This window comes from Symphalangus syndactylus, chromosome 4, assembly GCF_028878055.3.
Source record: "Symphalangus syndactylus isolate Jambi chromosome 4, NHGRI_mSymSyn1-v2.1_pri, whole genome shotgun sequence".
In the NCBI taxonomy this organism is placed as follows: domain Eukaryota; kingdom Metazoa; phylum Chordata; class Mammalia; order Primates; family Hylobatidae; genus Symphalangus; species Symphalangus syndactylus.
This window is the reverse complement of record NC_072426.2, coordinates 84638971-84657422: the sequence shown is the minus strand read 5'-3', so window position 1 is coordinate 84657422 and position 18452 is coordinate 84638971. Positions and strand designations below refer to the sequence as shown.

Below are 18452 nucleotides of genomic sequence, written 5' to 3'. Positions count from 1 at the left end.
ATCTAGTCAGAATATTGTCAGTTATCCTAAGCACATGGACAGTTTTTGCAGATCCTGCTGGCTGTTATGCTGCGGAACTGTGAATGGCAGCCTCTGAACTATGGCAATGGCTCTACCCAAAGCGTATGGATCAGCTGCCCCTTCTACCCAGTACCCTTGGCTGCCTGAACTTCGATTCATTTTGTAGAACATGTAGGGTGTAGTATTGTCAAAGACTCCCAATCACAGATGCGTGAATAATGTTACACATGGTAGACCTCAATTTGGAGGTCAATTAGGGGAATCAATAATGTACATAATTTAGCTTTTCTGAGACTTTGGGTCTATCTGAGGATCCATCCTCTATATGGTTATTCAGTTTCTAAAAGCAGGAGGAAAATGACTATCTTTTCTCCTAAAAGCTCGTTACCATTTTCCAGAGCATTCTGTATGTCATCTGTGTTTCAGAGTCCTGAGTTGCAGAAACAGTCAGCACAGAGCAAACTGAAAGCAGGGAGCAAGTGGTGGAGCTCTGTAAAAGCTAGGGAGCATTTCTTCCTTCAGGGAGAAAAGGCACTATTGAAAGAGCATGGGTGTTAGAGTTGGAGGACCTGGGTTTGAAACAAGTTTCACCTCTTAAGGACCACATGAGCTTGGAAAAGTCTCACCTCTCTGGAATGCAGTTTCCTCATTTACAATATGGGCATAAAAATAAGTCATGCTCAGTATAAGGTTTCCTTATGAGGATCCAATTAAATAATGAACAGAGAAATGCTTGGCAGGCCAGAGAGCATGACGGTCACTTAGCAAACATGCCCCGAGCTCAGGGGAAGATACAGAGGACAGAGAGCCATGGGCAAAGACCTGTTGTGCCTTGCAGGGTCTGCAGGGGAGAGAGAACAGCCAGACATGCAGCTAAGGTATGGAGAATACTTTCTGTGGTTCCCACAAGCATGGAATGATGGGAGCACAGAGGAGTGGCCATGTCATCCCCACCAGTACCTTGACCTGGGATGCTGCTAGACCTAAGCCAAAGGTAGGAAGGAGAATTGTCTCTATGGCCTTACTGGGAGTCAGAGATGTGTAGGGGCAGCTCAGCTGAGATCAAGATAGAGGCATTAATAATGGACAAAGGACCTCAGCCAGCAGCAGGTTTGTATTAAAGCATCCTGGCAGAAGCATTCAGAACCAAAGCTGCGTTTTGTGTTTGATCCATACTACCACGATGCAGCTTAGAGGAGAGGGCCTGGGAGGGTTGTTCTGAGAAGGGTCTGCAGAGAGCCTGAGTCTGCAACCTCAAAGTCCAGCTGTTCAGGGGCCTAAACACGGGGCTCAGGCTGTGTCTCACTTGGGCAGGCTTCCCTGCTGCCCAGCACAAGTCGAAGCTCTTAGTGCTGCACGTGCTGGACTGCCACTGACCATAGACTAGAGAATTCCCTCTGGGTCTGTGACTGCTGGGCCTCTCTCAACTTCCCCAAGAAGTGGGGCATGGAGGCTCCATGGGCTGCATTGTAGGCTGGGCCATGGGGACCACACTGGGAGCTGGAATGGGAGAAGCTGAAACAATTTCCTCACCCACTGCCTGCCACCTTGGGCTGGGGCTGGCGGGACCACCTTGGGGCAGGGGCCCTTGTAGCCCTTGGCTCTCTGGGCCTGTGGTTGGCACACAGGCTTCTTGAGGGCTGGCGTGCTTGGGAGGCGTTCGTTTCTCAGTCCTGGCGTCTTATCAGAATGGTTGTGGTTGTATACACAATTTAAGATGACCGCATGCCCCAGATGTTCAGAAATGTAACTGTCTATAACTGAAATCAACTTTATTTCTCAAGCTCCCATGTGTCCAGATGATGAAAAGCTTCATATGATTAGCTCAAGGCATTTCAGTTATTTCCAGTGTACAAATTGTTCTCTTTGGGAATAAATATTTGGACAAATTTATTATCCTCCCTTTCCCCTCCTCTCTTCTGCTTCTCCAGGAGGAAGGGTCACTCTGAGATCTTTCTGGGAAAGCCTCCTGCACACCCCTCATAACTCTCCAAGGGGCCTTATCTTGGGACTGTCTGATACCTGCTGGAGGCATGCCTCTGTTCCTCCAGGTGCCCGGGAGGTGGGTCCCACATCACACGTGGGTCCCTTCTCTGCCTTTTCAGTGAGTCCCTTACCAGCTCTCCAAGATTGCTTCTCACTACTCAAGGCCTGGCCTGGGAATTTTAAGATGCACCCCCTACATTTTCTCTCTCCAGCCTGGGTCTTGCAAACTGAACGAGCTCTAGCTTTCAGGAAGTTATTTCTGCTGTATGACTGAGCAATTGCTTCAGAATTCAGTACACCTATTTGTCCTGGGGTGGGTATACCCAGCAACTCAGGCCTGGGCCTTTGCATGGTCTGCAGGGGAGAGAGACCAGTCAGACATGCAGCCAAGGGGCAAAGGATATTTGCTGTGGTTCCTGTTAGCACAGATGCTGGGAGCACAGATGAGTGGCTATGTCATCCCCACCAGTACCTTGACCTGGGATGTGGTTTGACTTAAGCCAAGGGTAGGAAGGAGAATTACCACTATGGCCCCACTGGGAGTCAGAGATGTTTAGGGGCAACTCAGCTGAGAGCCAGATAGCTCTCAGGGCTGCCAAAGATGTGGGGGAGGCAGGCCAAGGGTCCTGAAGAGCTCACTGGTTTGACACCAGACATCACTCTACAGTCTCAGTGAGAGCCTCACTCACCTCTGAAGGGACCTCATCCTGAAGGTTGCCAGGGCCCAGGCCAGGCTGGGCAGCCTCTCAGGATGCTGGCGCTGTGCAGATGAGCTCCGGGTGCTGTCCTCATACCTTGCCAGCGGCCTCTCTGCCTTCCTCTGCTCCCCTCCTTCCTCTTCCCTGTGGTGCTTGACCCCTCCTAACTCTGGTTTGCATTCAGTCTCACAGTCACCTGGCTTCCCTCAAACCTCCCTGCCAAGAGCTCTGTACTCCCCAATCCTGCCATGAAGGGTCTGAGTCCTGCCAGTCCCTGTGGCAGCCGCAGGCCACACCTGACTCAGTTACCTTGTCCAGCCTCTCAGCCCTGCCAGGGAAGGAGGTCATTCAATACAAAACAAGAACACCTGGGCAGAGGGACTAAGGTGTGTGGCACAGCAGGCATCCTGGGGCTGAGACTGTCATGCCTGGGCAGAGGTAGCTGGCACAGGGCCAGGATGGGCACGGGGGAGCCAGGGAAGAGAGGCCACAGGAACCCACCAGGGCTCCTGGGCATGGTTTACAGTCACGCACAGGACCCGTGAAGCCCTCCCTGCTGGCCCCCACTCTCACCCAGGGGCCATCTCACCCCGACCCTCATACCCTTTGTCAGCATCATCCTGGAAACTGTGCTGTCATATTGCTGTCCCCTGGCCTGGTGAGGCTGACACCCCACCCTGTTCCTCCAGGGCAGGGCAGCTTTCACGTGTCAGTGGCCAGTGCCAGAGCTGACATGGGCAAGCACTCAGCAAGGATTTCTCAGATGAGTAGGGCTAGCACACTGGTTGGTAGTGACCACTGCACCTCTCTGATGTGTCCTTGGAAATGTGGGTGGGGCTGGCGGAGGGCAGGAAGAGGAAGAAGCCTGCACATGTCCTCACTCTGATGTCTGAACATGTGCCCTGCATGCCTGTTTCCTTTTCAGCATCAGCGATCCGTTCATTTTCAACCTGTGCAGCAAAGACAGGTCCACTGACCATTACTCGTGCCAGTGCCACAGCTACGCTGACATGCGGGAGCTACGGCAGGCTCGCTTCCTCCTGCAGGTAAGCACACTGGGTGCTGGCACGCCTGGGGCCTGCGAGAGGCAGGGCCATGGGACAGGTGGTCCAGGAGCCATCCAAAGACACCCCTCTGTGACTCTTCTTTGTGCCTATGCACAGCCCAGTGCCCTTAAGGAGACACCCACTTGTTCCCTGGGCTTATGGTGGCCCTGGTCCCAGGTGGGAGTTCTGACTTCTGCTCCACTCTGCAGTCCCTGCCACTGGCTGTTGGGCCTTTTGCTGTGTCTTTTAGGATTTAGCTGCTTCGCTGTTTTGCTCTTGACATAGCCCAGAGCTGCCTTGGAGATTTAGGAATACAGGGCAGGACAGATACCTTGCCTCCCAGTAGAGCTGATGACTGGGAGTAGAGTGCCCTCTGCCCTGCCCTGCCCGCAAGCGTAAGACCTCCCTTGCTGACATACTCTCCCCCTTTCTCCCCAAGGTGCTCGCCTATTGCCAAGCTCCTGCTTGGCCCTGTTTCTGGGGCCAAGTGGTTTAGGGATCTCCCAACTGCTCTCTCCAACCAGGATCTTTCAGTGCCTCACCCATGCCTTCAAGGGCTTAGCCAGGCATGCAACAGAGATGGTGGCTCCTTTCAGAGGAAAAGCTCAGCCATAAGCTGATCATAACCTCCCACTTCTCATCCCGCTTCACAGATAGATCACACTTTCTAGAAACATCACCTGAGCAGCAAAGGGAGTAGGGTAAACTTCAGGGGCCCCCAGCGACATCAAACACATCTTGACTTCATTACCCCAAACTCAGCAATAGCAAAGCTGCATCCCCAGGCCCTGGGCCTCCCGGGCAGCTGGCAGAAAAGGGGATCCGGGGGACCACATGACAGGAGGGGCAGGATCTCTTCCCACCCTCTCTACAGGGTCACTGTTAGTTCCAAAGGCTAGCAAGAGAGCAGTGCTTGGCCTAGATGAACTAGATATTTTTCATTTGTAAATCTATTTTCTGTAGGTAGGTCATTGATTCATCCAGTGATCCCTCCTGCAAGAAGGCTCATTATCATTCTCTGAAACTGAAGCTCAGGGAGGCCTTTAAGGTGGGGCAATTCCTGAACGGCCCCAGCTGCCCTCCTAGAGCTCCACTCTAGCCCTCTAATGAGCACTCTTCCTCCCTCTGCTGCTTTTGCCTGCAACACAGTTAGTTCTCATTTTGCCTGAGCTTCCTGAGGGCCTTTGCAGGGTGAGGGAGCAGGAAGAGCAGAGTGGAAGTAGCAGCCCTGCCCTGATGGTTCTGGGCAGTGCTGTTGGGTCTGGGCCAACCTCCACCTCAGCTCTGCCACATTAGCTCCTGTGGGCACCTCTCTGGTTTCCTTGCCCTTCAGTGAGCAGGAGGCCATGTCCTGCCTTTCCACTATTATACATACAGCATTGAGTAGAATTTTAGGCACAAAGTAGGTACTCAAAATTATTTTTTATGATTATGTGTCTACCTTACATGTTATATAGAGTAGCAGATAGGTATCAGTCAGTGGGGTTTTTCCCCCAGTACATGGGGATTATTTCCAGAGGGTTGGTTCACCTGAAGTGGTGGAAGCCAAAGGGAGAGCTTTTTGAGCAAGGCCACCATTTGTCCATCCCTGGATTCTCCCAGGAGAAAGGCAGAGCTTGGCACTCAAGGTATCCAGGGCAAGCTGTACCCTCCACAGATTCTGCATTCACTTTCTGTTTTGCACAGTATTTATATTTCTATCTGTAGAAAAAAATCCAAGAGTCTCCTGTCGACTAGCAGAGGAGAGAAGGTATGCAACATCCTTGCAGATACCTTCTCTCTGCTCAGGAAAGTTAATGAACTGCACTTTGAGAACTCACTTCCAGCCAGGTAGATGCAGGATAGGACTCTGCTATTGGGTGCAGTACCCACTTCTGAGTCTGAACCTTACCCCACTGCATCCTTCCCTCCATGTACAGGTCTCATCTCTCCCTAACTCTCCCTTCAGCCCTGGGAATTCTCTCTCCTTGGCCTCATCTCACCCCTGAGGCTTATGTTATAGGTGACTCACTCTATCTCTTATTCCAAGTTTATTATTTACGTAGCTTGGAATAGAAGGGAGTTAGAGAGGAAACAAGGATGGGAGAACAAAAAAAAGAGATAATTATGTGAATTTGATTTAGGCATTAAGGAAGTACCCCTGACAAAAACCTTACTATGCCAGTGGGACCACATCAAAATGGCCTGGGCAGGGGGCCCTGTGCTGCTTAAGTCTGTAGATCAACCCATGATGCTGCCCAGCTGCACCCACTGAACTAGCTTCCCTAGCGTTTCTGGTAAGGTGACTCCCGGCTCACCCATGCCATAACTCAGAAGTGAAAATGTCTGATGATGGCATGGGTGCTTTCTCTCATGTCTGCCTCACGCTTGCCCTGGGAGTGGGCCTTTTGCTTCCTGCTTCAACAGAACTCGAAGCTGTGGTCAGGCCCCCTGCCCTCCCACACATTCTGCAGAAGCACCCCATCCCTGTCACCAAGGTCTTCCCACTGTGGGAACTCAAAAGGACCACCCGGGAAGGGTCTTCTGACACGGAGACCCCCAATGACCCATTTCCAGCAGCTGTGTCACCCTGGGGCGTCTCTAGTCCACAAAAATATCAGGAGCATTAAAAGGGGCTTCTCTTCACAGGACATCGCCCTGGAGATCTTCTTCCACAATGGATATTCCAAGTTTCTTGTCTTCTACAACAATGATCGGAGTAAGGCCTTTAAAAGGTAAGAGCTTGAAAATCCTCCTTCTGAGGAAACTGATCCTGAACTGAGAGCAGAGGGGCAGAGAACACTCAGCTATCTGCTCAGGAAAAGTGTTCTCAACCCACAGTGAACGCCACTCAGGCTGGGCCCAGGGAGGCACTGTTGACCTACAGAACTGCCAAGTCATGAAATGATGTATGGGAAGAGGCAGAGAAGGCCCTTCCTTCAGTCCTAGGAAGCAGGCTCCATTTTCCTGAACTGAAGTGTCACAGAACAGGAAGTGAGAAAAAAATTACACAGCTACAACAGAGTTAAGGAACTGGCTGTTTAATGAGACTTCCAGAATGTTCTGGCTTTACTTTCTAATTTTCCAAGTAATTTTTTTGGCTTAATCTTTCTTTCTGATCCCAGTTGCCAATTTTAGTTGCTCCAATTTCATATTTCATTGGAAGGAATTCCAAACAACTGATTTCCCACATGTGCACTGAACATGTTTTTTGTTAAAGAGAGAAGCCTGCTGTTTTAGTTAACTTCTCTTTCTCCAGATGGATCAATTTAAGAAATCTAAGCCAGTGTGTAAGTTCTTAATACCACGGTTATTTGTTTTTATTACCATTAAAGTTATAGATCAGTAGATTGGTTTGTAGTGAATCTAGAAGAACAGAAAGGAAGGTCAGTTCCTCATCATTATAGACCACAGAGAGGCTGATTAACAGAGGGAGTGGTTATGTCCTGCTCCACGTGGGCTGGAAGTTCTGAGGTGAGATTTGATATCCCCTGGCCAAGGAACCCATTTTTTGCCCAGAAATTCAAGCCCTGCCTTCTAGCGGCCCTGTGGAACTGGCACCCAGGGCCCACTACTGCGACCAAGAGGCAGGGCCAGGGTGGAGAAAAACAACTGTAGAGAGGCTTTTGTGCTAGTTCTAGGCAAACTTCCTTGGACTCAGGTGAGCCTGCTCATGCGGTTCTTCCACGCTGCTGCTAGATTGCCCCCTAAAATTATATTCAAGGCCTAGTTTAGACCAAACCAAACAAGCAGACGTGCAACCCATTAAACTTGATTCATTTCCCCCTGTGGTTTCTGTTCATTAAACTAAGTTTTTCACAGTTGATCTAGAAATCTTACACCTCCACAGCTTCGGATGTGAAGGTGGCCTAGTGCAGACTCCACAACCACTACCCACTAGGCTCAAGGAGCCTGGCATTAAGATGGCATTTGTCCTTACAGCAACACACTGGAATGTACAGCAGGGTTGTTGACATTGGCAATGTTGTCAAGTGCCTGGCCCAGAGGCGGTACCTCATACACACTGCCTAAGTAATTATTGTTTTATTGTTGTCATTGTTGGTATTAAGGCAATAGTGTATAATGCCAGAGAGTGCTGAGGGTTGCCTCAGAGGTACATCCAGGCCTGGTGTTCACGACCTGGGGGCAGGATGGAGCTAGGGGGAGCAATAATGAGCCCAGCTTCCTGCCTGACTCCGGAAATGCCCTTGCAGCAGGAGAAAGGGTCTTGACTCTGCTGATGGAATTATCCCTTCCGTTTTCATGTAGTTTCTGCTCTTTCCAACCCAGCCTGAAGGGGAAAGCTGCCTCGGAGGACCCCCTCAATCTAAGGTAATGGCAGGTAGCCATGCTCTCTGGGCATGGCACTGCCCTGGCTTTGATGTTCCTCCTCTGATCCTTCATCCTACTCCTGAAATTCCTTCTGCCAATTAAACCTCTGTGAACAGACTTGAAGTCTCATATGCCCTATGGCTTTTTCAGACCCAAGTGGCAGGAAGGCATCCTCTACCTTTGGTGACTGGGCAGGTGGCACAGAGGTGTGGAATCAGGCCCAGACTTGGAGGTCAGGCCCTCCCATGGGGGTGTGTGAGCAATCCCATGCTGTCCCTCCTATGATGAGGGTTTCTGAACACTTAGAAGCTAAATTCATACATGATGGTGTGCGAATCAGACGTTAATTTAGGAATCTGTGCTATGGGGCATCTCTCCCAGTGAATGAATTGCTTGCAGTCCCTCCTCCAGGTCCCCTTTCCAGCTACCCAGTTCTCTGGAAGGCCACTTAGGGATCAGTAGGTGTTTTTATTTCAGTCGGGGTGAGAATAGAAGAAGGTGGTAGATGGTTTTCTCCATGAATGTGTGGGGACCAAGCAAGAGGGTGTCCCCAGGAATGACATTCAAGATATTTATAATCAGTATAAAATGGGTCTCACTAATTCCTTCAAAATTATTTATCAATAGCTTTTGATAGATGGTATTTGCTTGTTGATGGAGCAACAAAACAGTCTTTGAATTAAGACTTGGCTGGGTGTGGTGGCTCACTCCTGTAATCTCAGCACTTTGGGAGACCAAGGTGGGCAAATCACCCGAGGTCAGGAGTTCAAGACTAGCCTGGCCAACATGGTGAAACCCTGTTTCTACAAAAATACAAAAAATTAGCTGAGCATGATGGCAGGTGCCTGTAATCCCAGCTACTTGGGAGGCTGAGGTGGGAGAATCGCTTGAACCCAGGAGGTAGAGGTTGCAGTGAGCCGAGATCACACCACTGCACTCCAGCCTGGGTGACAGAGCAAGACTCCGTCTAAAAAAAAAAAAGGCGGAGAAACATGTTATGCAGTTAATTGAGAAGAGCGTGTCAGACCCAGGGAAGAGCAGGGTATGGCTGAGGCTTATAAAATTGGAATGCAGGGAGTTAGTTGGGGTGGAGGTGAGGGAGGTCACAGGGGATAGTTGGTGCAAGATTCTCGTGTCAGCTTTTATTCCAAATAGATGGGAAGCGTTGGAGGATTTTAAGCAGAGGGATGATGTGTACTGACATATTAATAAGAATCACTCTGGCTGCTGTGCCAAGAATAGACTGGAGTGGGTCAAAGGCAGAAGCTGGAGCCTAGTTAGGAAGCTATTACTGGAGGCCATTGCAGTAATCCAGGTGAGAGACGATGGTGGCTTGGATCAGGAACATGACAGCAAAGATAATGTGATGTGATCAGATTATGGACATGTTTAAAGGTACATTTGATGGGATCTGATGACAAATCAAGTGTGGGAAATGCATGTATGTGAGAGAGGACTTAAGGATAAGACAGAGGATTTAGGCTTCAGCAATTGGAAAATTAAATGGGGATGATCACAGGAAGAGTGGCTGTAGGGCCACTGTGGCTATCTGAAGCTCAGATTTAGATATGTGAATTTTGAGATGCCTATCATACATCTCAAAGGCATCATGGAGCTATTGGGCATATGAATTTGGAGTTCAAGAGAGAGGTTCAAGTGAGACGTAAATTCAGAATAGTGTTTAAAGTCATGAGAATGGGCAAGATTATCAAGAATGCATGCACATGGAAAAGAGATCAGAGGACTGTGCCCTGGGCACACCAACCTTACCCTCTGTAAGGACACGGGCAGGGCCAGCTGAAGAGATGGGGAAGGAGTAGCCAGAAAGGTAGCAGAAACCGTAGGTGTGGAAGACATCCTGGAAGCCAGGTAGAGTGACTCAAGGTGGGAGTGGTCAAGTGTTGTTGATAGGCCAAGTGGGATAAGAACTGAGAAATGACCATTGAGCTTTATAACATGAGAGTCATTGATGACCTTCAATAGACTAATTGCAGTGGCTGCCAGCAGAGGCTCCTATTGTGCCAGGCACTTACCCTTTAGAGATTGTGGTGAAGTGCAAGGCATGCCAGGGTGTGGTCCAGGGGACCTGGGCAGCAGTGGGTCGCTGGAGTTGGGGTGGCTCTTTACCAACTGTAATGAGCATAGTTTAATAGTTCAACAACCGGATAGTCCTAATTGTGCATATCTGCTGAATCTCAGCCCTGCTGATCTCATATTGTTTATGTTTCATATAAGCCTTTATGTTCATACTTGGATTTCTTAGTACTGTTTCAGTGCAAGGTAAAAAGCTATTTCAAAGTAATTGAAGCAAAAAAAGAGGATTCGTGATCGCATCTACCTGAAGGTCAAAAATGGTCTGGCTCCAGGCATGGCTGGACCGCTAGGCACAAGTAAGTCTGCAGGAAGTGGTGGCTCTCCCTCTCTCAGGGAGGATTTTACTTGGCCTGGCTCCATTTCTCATAGGTGTTCCCATCACGGGGACACCGATACCCCCAACAGCTCCAGACTGACAGTCAATCATGCAGGAATCCCGCCACACACCATACATGCTCTATCCCGGTAACTTTAGCAAAACTTCCCAAACTGTCATTTTCCCCAGTTAGGTTAATTACATGCCCATCCCAGAACCAATCGAGTGTTTTCATTGGCTGGATCAGAGGGATGCACCCACCCAGCTTCTGGGGATAGGGTCAGTCCCACCCAACTACATAGACCAAATTGAGGGGAGTACGGTTCCCTGAGAGAATCAAGGTTCTGTTATCCACAAGGGGGTGAGCACTGAGGGTGTCGGCAAAAGCAGGTGGCCACACACGGTTCCACGCAGAGGGAAGTTCCGAGCCGCAGTGCTCATGGGCTGCAGATGGTTTTCTCTCTCCCTGGAGCAATGCTGCATCAACCGTGACACACATCACTTCACTGAGCCCCATTGTCTCTGCAGCTCACCCTTTGATGAACCTATTCTGTAATGTCACTCAGTGACAACATTGCTGTCCCTATGACTGTGGTTAGCTCTCTGTCCATTATTTGTCTTTTGTCCTCAGAATCTTAGTGGTGCCTTGCCTGGAAACATATACCTTCCTCCACATACCTTCTACTCCAAATAGAGAGGGGCAAGTAGAGGAGGGGCAGAGGGAGGAATGCAGAAGAGGAGCTTACCCCCAGCTGTGCCCACTAAGTTAGAGGCCCCTCAGAAATGATTGCCAGGTTGAAGGAAGGTGATGCTCTGTGGATGAGTCAAATATCTGCAGATTACTCCTTACTCATCCTCAGGTTGATGATGACCTGCAATGCCAGCCTATGTACCACCTTTCTTCTGTGGTACAGTTGAGCCCCATTCTCGTTTTATTTCCAATGTGATTATTTTTGCCATCATGGCTACCTGATCCCATTGGAGCAGGCTCTTCCAGGGCTATGCTGGGTCATGCCTGGCACAGTCTCAGCACAGCTCCAGGTTGGAGACCCTTGTCTAAGCTTCTGGGGTCATCTAGGAACAGTGCTTGGTGCTCCAGAGGAATGCTTATCTCAGTTCATGGAAGGAGAGCCTCAGCAAAATGCGGACACCCCGCGGGGTGCTGACCCTCGGCTCTGAGGCCACCCACACAGTGAGGGCATGTGGCAAGACTGAGCTAAATAAACAGCCCCGGGCTTCAGGATCAAGCTGACTTGGGCTCATAGTAGGTGCCCAGTAAATTGTAATCCTTCTGCCTAATTTTAGAATCACCTGATGTGTGTCTGGGCATGTTAACAGAACAATTGATTAAAAGCAGGCGGCTCTCCTTGCTCTCAGCTCCTTGGAGTGGCCTCCTTTTCAGCCCTTCTCTTGCCAGCCCAATTGTGGCTTCAGGAGCTCCAGGGTGGGAAGGCAGTGGCAGCCCTCAGCCTTAGGAGGGCGTGGCTGGCCACTGACATATGCCTGGAATGAAGCTGATGATTTTTCTTTTGGATCACTGAAGGCAATAATCATAGAATGAGTCTTGAAAAATGCCTAGCTGCGTGTTAGTCACTCTAATGAATGTGGACTTCTTACCTATAAAGGAGGTGTGTGTGCCGTTCTGAGGGTTTTCAACTGGCCCATGACCCTTGGCCTAGGCTACAGATTTTCATGCCCTAAACCTTCAGCTTTTGATGACTCATGTGGCTCTTTTGGACACCATCCCACACATACAGGAAATCAGAGCTTTTGGTACCAGAGTTTTGCTGAGGCTTTCAGTGACAATGGTTGCCTCCATAACTATGTATATACTAAGGAGGTTCGCTGGGCCTGAATTCCAAGTAGAAAATACTTGCAAAGCCTGCATGAATCCTGTCCCCATGGTACAGGACTGAACCTTTTGAAGACAGCATGGTAGCCTGTTCAGACTTCTGTGGGGTGCAAGGTTCTGCAAGCTGACAGGGCTTTCTAACATATGCCAGCTAGAGCTGTTGGATGAGTCCCGCTCTGTGGTATTGAATACCGGCAGGATTTTTGAGATGTAAAAAGACCAATCAGAAAAGGAGAAATGATGGCAGGAACTGCAGGGAAAGGGGGCAGCTAGCTGGAATGCGCTTGTGGATAAACACACATCCTCACACTTAAATGTACTCATGCCCTTCCAGAAAGGGCTACAGACAGCTTCAAAATTAAACACAGGGTGTAACCATCCTGTAACAATTACCCAACACTCCTTTAAAGGAGAAAAAATAGATGTGGTCATGTGGAGTGATTTAGTTACTCTAATTGTCCTGAGACTAAGAAAACTAAAACAAACAATCATGCTGGCTTATATTATTTTCCAGGGATAGATAATAAGAAACAGGCTTTTGCGATTTTTTTTTTTAATTTCTGGAACATACTTTCTCTTGGTGCTGAATATCAAATTTGGTTCTTCTCTAAAGGATCGTGGGTACCAAAGGTGGCAATTCCTTTTTAATAAAACATACAAAAAGAGTGCTGGGGAACCTAATTATCTGTATCAGTTCTCTGCATGAATGGGAGCCTAACATTCACACTTATTTTTGTACAGGCATTTCTTTGGGAAGCTAACATTACCTGGCTCAGTTACATCGCTTTCTAATGACCTCAGTTTATACTGACCCCAGAGTTTAGAAAACTCAGAGAAATACGAGGCTAGGATGCCTATCTGATTCTCTTTCTCTCAAATCTCTCCTGGGCTCAGCACATATTTTTGGATAAACTAGAACATCCACCATGTCACTGAGGCAAAAGCGTCCCCTGGCTGGAGAAAGCTATTGGGTGTGAGATGGTGCTTGTATTCAGTGCCTGATTGTACCTGGGTGTTTGCAGTTCCTAAAATCATTCTTAATTGTAGAAATTCTTTGCATATAATGTTTAGAATGAAATTTATCTTGGGGGTGCAAAGTTGTACAGTTGAACATTTTCAGTTTATTGTTTCCTTTAGAGATTCTCTTTGAAAAATAATGAAAGACAAATAATTTAGAAAACCGATCATAAGAACCTATGCGATTCCCATGAGAATATGACCTTCCATGATAATTAACCACACCCCAGAGGCACCACAGTTAGCTGGGGGGAGGCTAAAGTTCAAGTTCCCCTTCCTAGCATTTCTCCTCCTTCAATCCTGCCCCCTAGAGATTCACGTCATTGGCTACAGATCTGTAAGGTACACAATCGCTTAACTGGTAAAGGTAGTGCCAGCTCCACCACTGAGTAGAGAAGCATGGTCCTTGGATTTCTTGCTGTAGTGAAGCCCTGGGAGCACAACTGTGGAGACCAAACTACTCATATCCTGTGTCTGTACCAGAGTCGCTGGGACCGGAGGCGAACGGCACCTGGCTGCAGACTCAAAATGAGTGACAGCCAGTGCTGCAGCATCTAGGAGCTTGTTCACACAGTTGGCTTTGTGGGCCATGAGCATCCGAGCCCTGGCCATTCTGCCTAGGTCATGCTCAGACCTTGGCCCTGGCCCCATTCCATGTTCATCTTTGTCTGGCTGTACTAGGTTCATGCCTTGTCTCTGCTGTATCCTTAGCCGTAACCTCAGATCCTTTCCAGGGCAAAAGCCTGATGCAAGCCCCAGTCACTGCAGCAAGCCTGCCCTTTTTCCTTCCAACTCTACCCAGCCACATTGCTTCCACAACCTTTATACTCCCACACCACCAGGGGTGGGGAACAGGTGTGCAAATGCCCAGGAATGGTTATGAGCAGCCCACTGGTTGAAGGTTTCTCCCATCCTAGTTGCCCCCTGTGCCCAGCTACCTCCAGAAAACCTGGGACATAGAGAATTCATGCAGTTTCTATTTATTTTGCAACTTTTTCAGGAATCTGCAAGAATAAGATCAACAATGGGAAATTTTAGATTAGCCGGCTGAGCCAAGGTTAAGGTGCCTGAATTGCCTTACTCTGTGCCTCAATTGTATCTCTAGGCTGACTCGGTGTTTTAGATTCTCACTTTAAGCTTGCCATAGTGCCTCATAAATCAGCACTGGGCAGGTGTATAAGGATCTATTGATTGTTGCATCTAGGCTGTAAGATTTTTTTTTAATTTTTATTTCAAAATATTGATTCACAGTTGCAAAAATAGTACAGAGAGACTCTGTACACCTTTCACTTAATATCCCCCTCTACCATGGTTACATTTTATATAGCTATAGCACAATTTCAGAACCAGGACACTGACACTGGTACATGTGTATGCATAGTTCTTTGTCATTTTATCACATGTAGATTTGAGTAACCAACACCACAATCGACATACACAGTTATTTTATCACCACAAAGATATCTCTGTGCTAGCACTTTATAGTTATGCCTACCTCCCTGTCTTCCCCCACCATCCTTAAATCCTGGGAATCATGAATCTGTTTCTCATATCTATTATTTTTTCATTTAGAGACTGTTATATACGTGGAATCATAGAGTATGTGACGTTTGGAGATGGGCATTTTTTTTTAACTGAGAATAGTGCCATTGAGATACATTCAAGTTGTTGCATGTATCAGTGGTCTGTTCCTCTTTATTGCTGAGTAGTATTCCATGATAGAAATATACCAGTTTGTTTAACAATTTGTGCATTGAGCAAAATTTGGTTGTTTCCATTTTGTGGTCATTACAAATAAAGCAGATCGTTTACATTCATTATAATTAACAAAATGTTAGAATACAAGTCTGCCATTTTATTTTTATTTTTTGTTTTTTTCCTGTTGTTTATTTCTCTGGTTTCTTTTTCCTGCCTACCTATGCACCACTGAAAGATTTGTTAAAACCCTACCTTATCTATAGCATTTTTAGCATATTTTTCTATATAACTTTTTGTATAAATTGGAGTTGCTTGAGGTATCTTAGTCCATTTGCATTGCTATAAAGGAAAACTTAAGTCTAGGTAATTTATAAAGAAAAGAAGTTTATTTGGGTCATGGTTCTTACAAGCTGTACAGGTGCCGGCACCTCCTTCTGGTGAGGGCTTTAGGGTATAGATGCTTCCACTCATGGTGGAAGGTGAAGGGGAGCAGGCATCACATGGTGAGAGGAAGAGAGAGAGAGGAGAGGGAGGTGCCAAGGTCTTTTTAACAATCAATTTTCAACAGGATCTAATACAGTGAGAACTCACTCATTACCAAAAGGATGGCACCAGGCCATTCATGAGGGACCCACCCCCATGACCTTCCATTAGGCCCCACCTCCAACACTGGGGATCAAATCTCAACATGAGGTTTGGAGGGGACCAATGCCCAAACCATATCGGTATCTCATTATACCTACATAAACTTATCACAGACTACTGGCATTGAGATGTACTAGTCTGAGTGAAATGTAGAGGCAATAAGCCTTTTAAGTCTTAAAGTCTTAAATATTTAGTTGTCTATAATATATAATCTGTAATTTTCTTAAATTTTTTTCTATATACATTTTAAAAACCACATCAAATATTTCCCAAAGTCATTTTCACACACAGGTGGGCTAAAGCTAAGGGAGGTGAAGTGAATTTGAGAAGCAAGTCGGTGGCTTGGCCAGCTCCGGCGAGCCTGGTTTCCAGAACATCTCACTTGCCACTCTGTCTTCTCCTAACTGGGGGCTTCTCCTCTTCAGAGTTGTTTATTCTATTAGCTGAGTAGTCTTCAAGTTTTTGCCACAGCTACTCTAGGAAGATGTTGAGCATATTCTGCGGATGGAGACACAAGAGGGTGAGGCAATTGCTCCAGGCCACAGAGGCAAACACAGCAAGGGCAGAGGTCACACCAACTCACCAAGGTCATGCCTGGCCTTCAGGATGGTCAGGTTAGTGTGAATAGGGGTTTTGTTGTATTTGAGGAAAGAGAACCCCCGAGGCTTTCCTATGAAGTATTTTTATGCTTAATACAATTTCCAAGAAGTAAAGGTGACTGAGGTATTTTAGAGCATGAAGGAACACCAACATCAAACCTTTTCCTTGGCAGAAAAAGAAATAGAATGCGGAAGATGCCTCCTAACTGGTCTCTATCTCCAGTCTGCTTCGTCCTGCTGCCAGCATTTCCTGGCTAAAGAGGTGTCTGACTTGAATGCACTGAGGCAAATCCAGCCCACTGCCTGTGTATGTCTCAATCCTGGTAAAGTTAAATGCACTTGAAACTCCTTCCTGAGTTGTGTGATAAGAGGCAAAGCATGATAAAGCCCCAGAGCAAGGCTGGAGTGAGTATCAGGCCAGCCAAGCAGCTGGCAGCAAGTAAGGGTGTTGAGGACCAAGCATGGCAAGAAGTGTGCTGCAGCGGGGAAGGGAGGACGTGGACCGGCAAACCCTGGGCACCAGGTGGGCTCTGTAACCTCGATGTTTCTCTTAACTTCTCTCCTTTACTGAACCTTTTGAATACCTAAGGAGAGAAAATTAATTCTAAAGAAAAAGTGTCTGAAGTGGGAGAAATTGAAATGGAAAGTCGTCATGTAACTATCCAGCACTCTCTGTCTCGATCATATGTCACTGCATGGACTCTATACCTTTTGGGTCAGAGATAAAGTGACTGAAATAGCAGATTGGCTCCCTTATGGACATGTCCAAGACCTGGCAGGCTAGTGGTGGCTCCTATACCTGCAGCATGGTGTCCCATCACACATGTCTCAGACACGGTCGCTCCCCTCAGCTTCAGAAGAGGGTTTCATGAGTCATTTCGGACATCAGGTGAAGACAAAAATGTAAAGGACAGTACTCAGTGCTGGCAAGGATGCCGTGAAATGGGTTCTCTACTACATTACTGGTAGGTATTTGTGTGTAAACCTTTTATGAGCTACTTGATGGCATATATCAACATTATTGTTAAAACACACCCTTTAACACAATATTTCCAATAATGAGGCCATGCCAAGGAAATAATTAAAAATATTTTAAAATGTTTTAGTTATATAGGCTCTCATCGCAAGACTATTCCCATTAGTGAAAACTGAAAATAACTTAAAGGTACAACAGTAACTTATAGTTATATATATCCACAAGAATAACTATCTTGCAGATGTTTTAAGGTGTGGTTATTAATACCAGGTAACAGCATGGGTTTCAAAGCAGGACAGAAATGACAGGAATGCTATAATTTTAACTATGTATAAAAATATATACAGAAAAATAACTAGTAAGGAACTCTGCCAGCATTGCAGCTGACTTATACTGTAGAATGATGGATGCTTTAAGCTACTATATTTAGTAGTATGTTGTGGTTCTGTTACTTCTACAGTGAAAAACACTTAATAAAGGGAAAAACTAAAATGAAAATTTTGAATCTAGATCTCCCAAGGTTTTAGAAATATGGTAGGGTTGTCATAGCTAAGCATTACAAGAGGAAATAAGCAGCAAGGCGTGAAGAAATGAAATGTGTGGTGTGCTGTAGTTGACAATGTGAGGAGAAAATAATACCACTTCACTGATGGATGCCTCTTGGTGCTTCTCATCATCCACTCAGCAAACTTGCCACCAACATAGGAAAGTCCTGGGGAAAAAAGCCTCCCTCAAGGTATCATTCTTGATTCTCTTCTTTTATACACATGAAAGCGTGAGAGTGTGGTACACAGTGAGGCCAGAGAAGGTCCTCGGCTATTGTGAGGATTGACTTGGTTGCTGTCATTTTCTGGCACCACTGTTCAAAGTAGTATTTCAGCTTTGCAATGAACCAAGTTATGGTTCTGGAAGAGAATTGGCTTCTGCTGAGTACGTTCTCCATGTGCTGCCTGTTTTAGAGGCACAGAAACCTTGGAGTTAGGTATGGCATTATTCCCACTTCACGAGTGAGGGAACCAAAGCTATGTTAGGTGCCCAAGGGGTTGCCAAGTCAGAAGCAGAGCTGCCATGGACCTAGATCTGTCCAACCTCGGAATCTTTGGCTTTTCTCTCTGTCAGGCCAGCCCTGCACATCCGTGACTGGGATCTCCTGAATGCCTCAGACAGTGATGCTGTGCCTCATCTCATTTCAG

General features: G+C 47.1%; 1 protein-coding gene across 6 annotated transcripts in view; it reads left to right on the top strand.

The window, feature by feature from the left end:
- The window catches only part of WDFY4 (WDFY family member 4), a 300852-nt gene that overhangs the window by 211711 nt on the left and 70689 nt on the right, over window positions 1-18452 (top strand). For all 6 annotated transcript variants that reach the window (XM_055275366.2, XM_055275372.2, XM_063638069.1 and 3 more), the window contains exons 45-47: window positions 3631-3751; window positions 6380-6465; window positions 8000-8062. In XM_055275366.2, the coding sequence (XP_055131341.1) occupies window positions 3631-3751; window positions 6380-6465; window positions 8000-8062 (270 nt within the window). The remainder of the gene's footprint in view (window positions 1-3630; window positions 3752-6379; window positions 6466-7999; window positions 8063-18452) is intronic.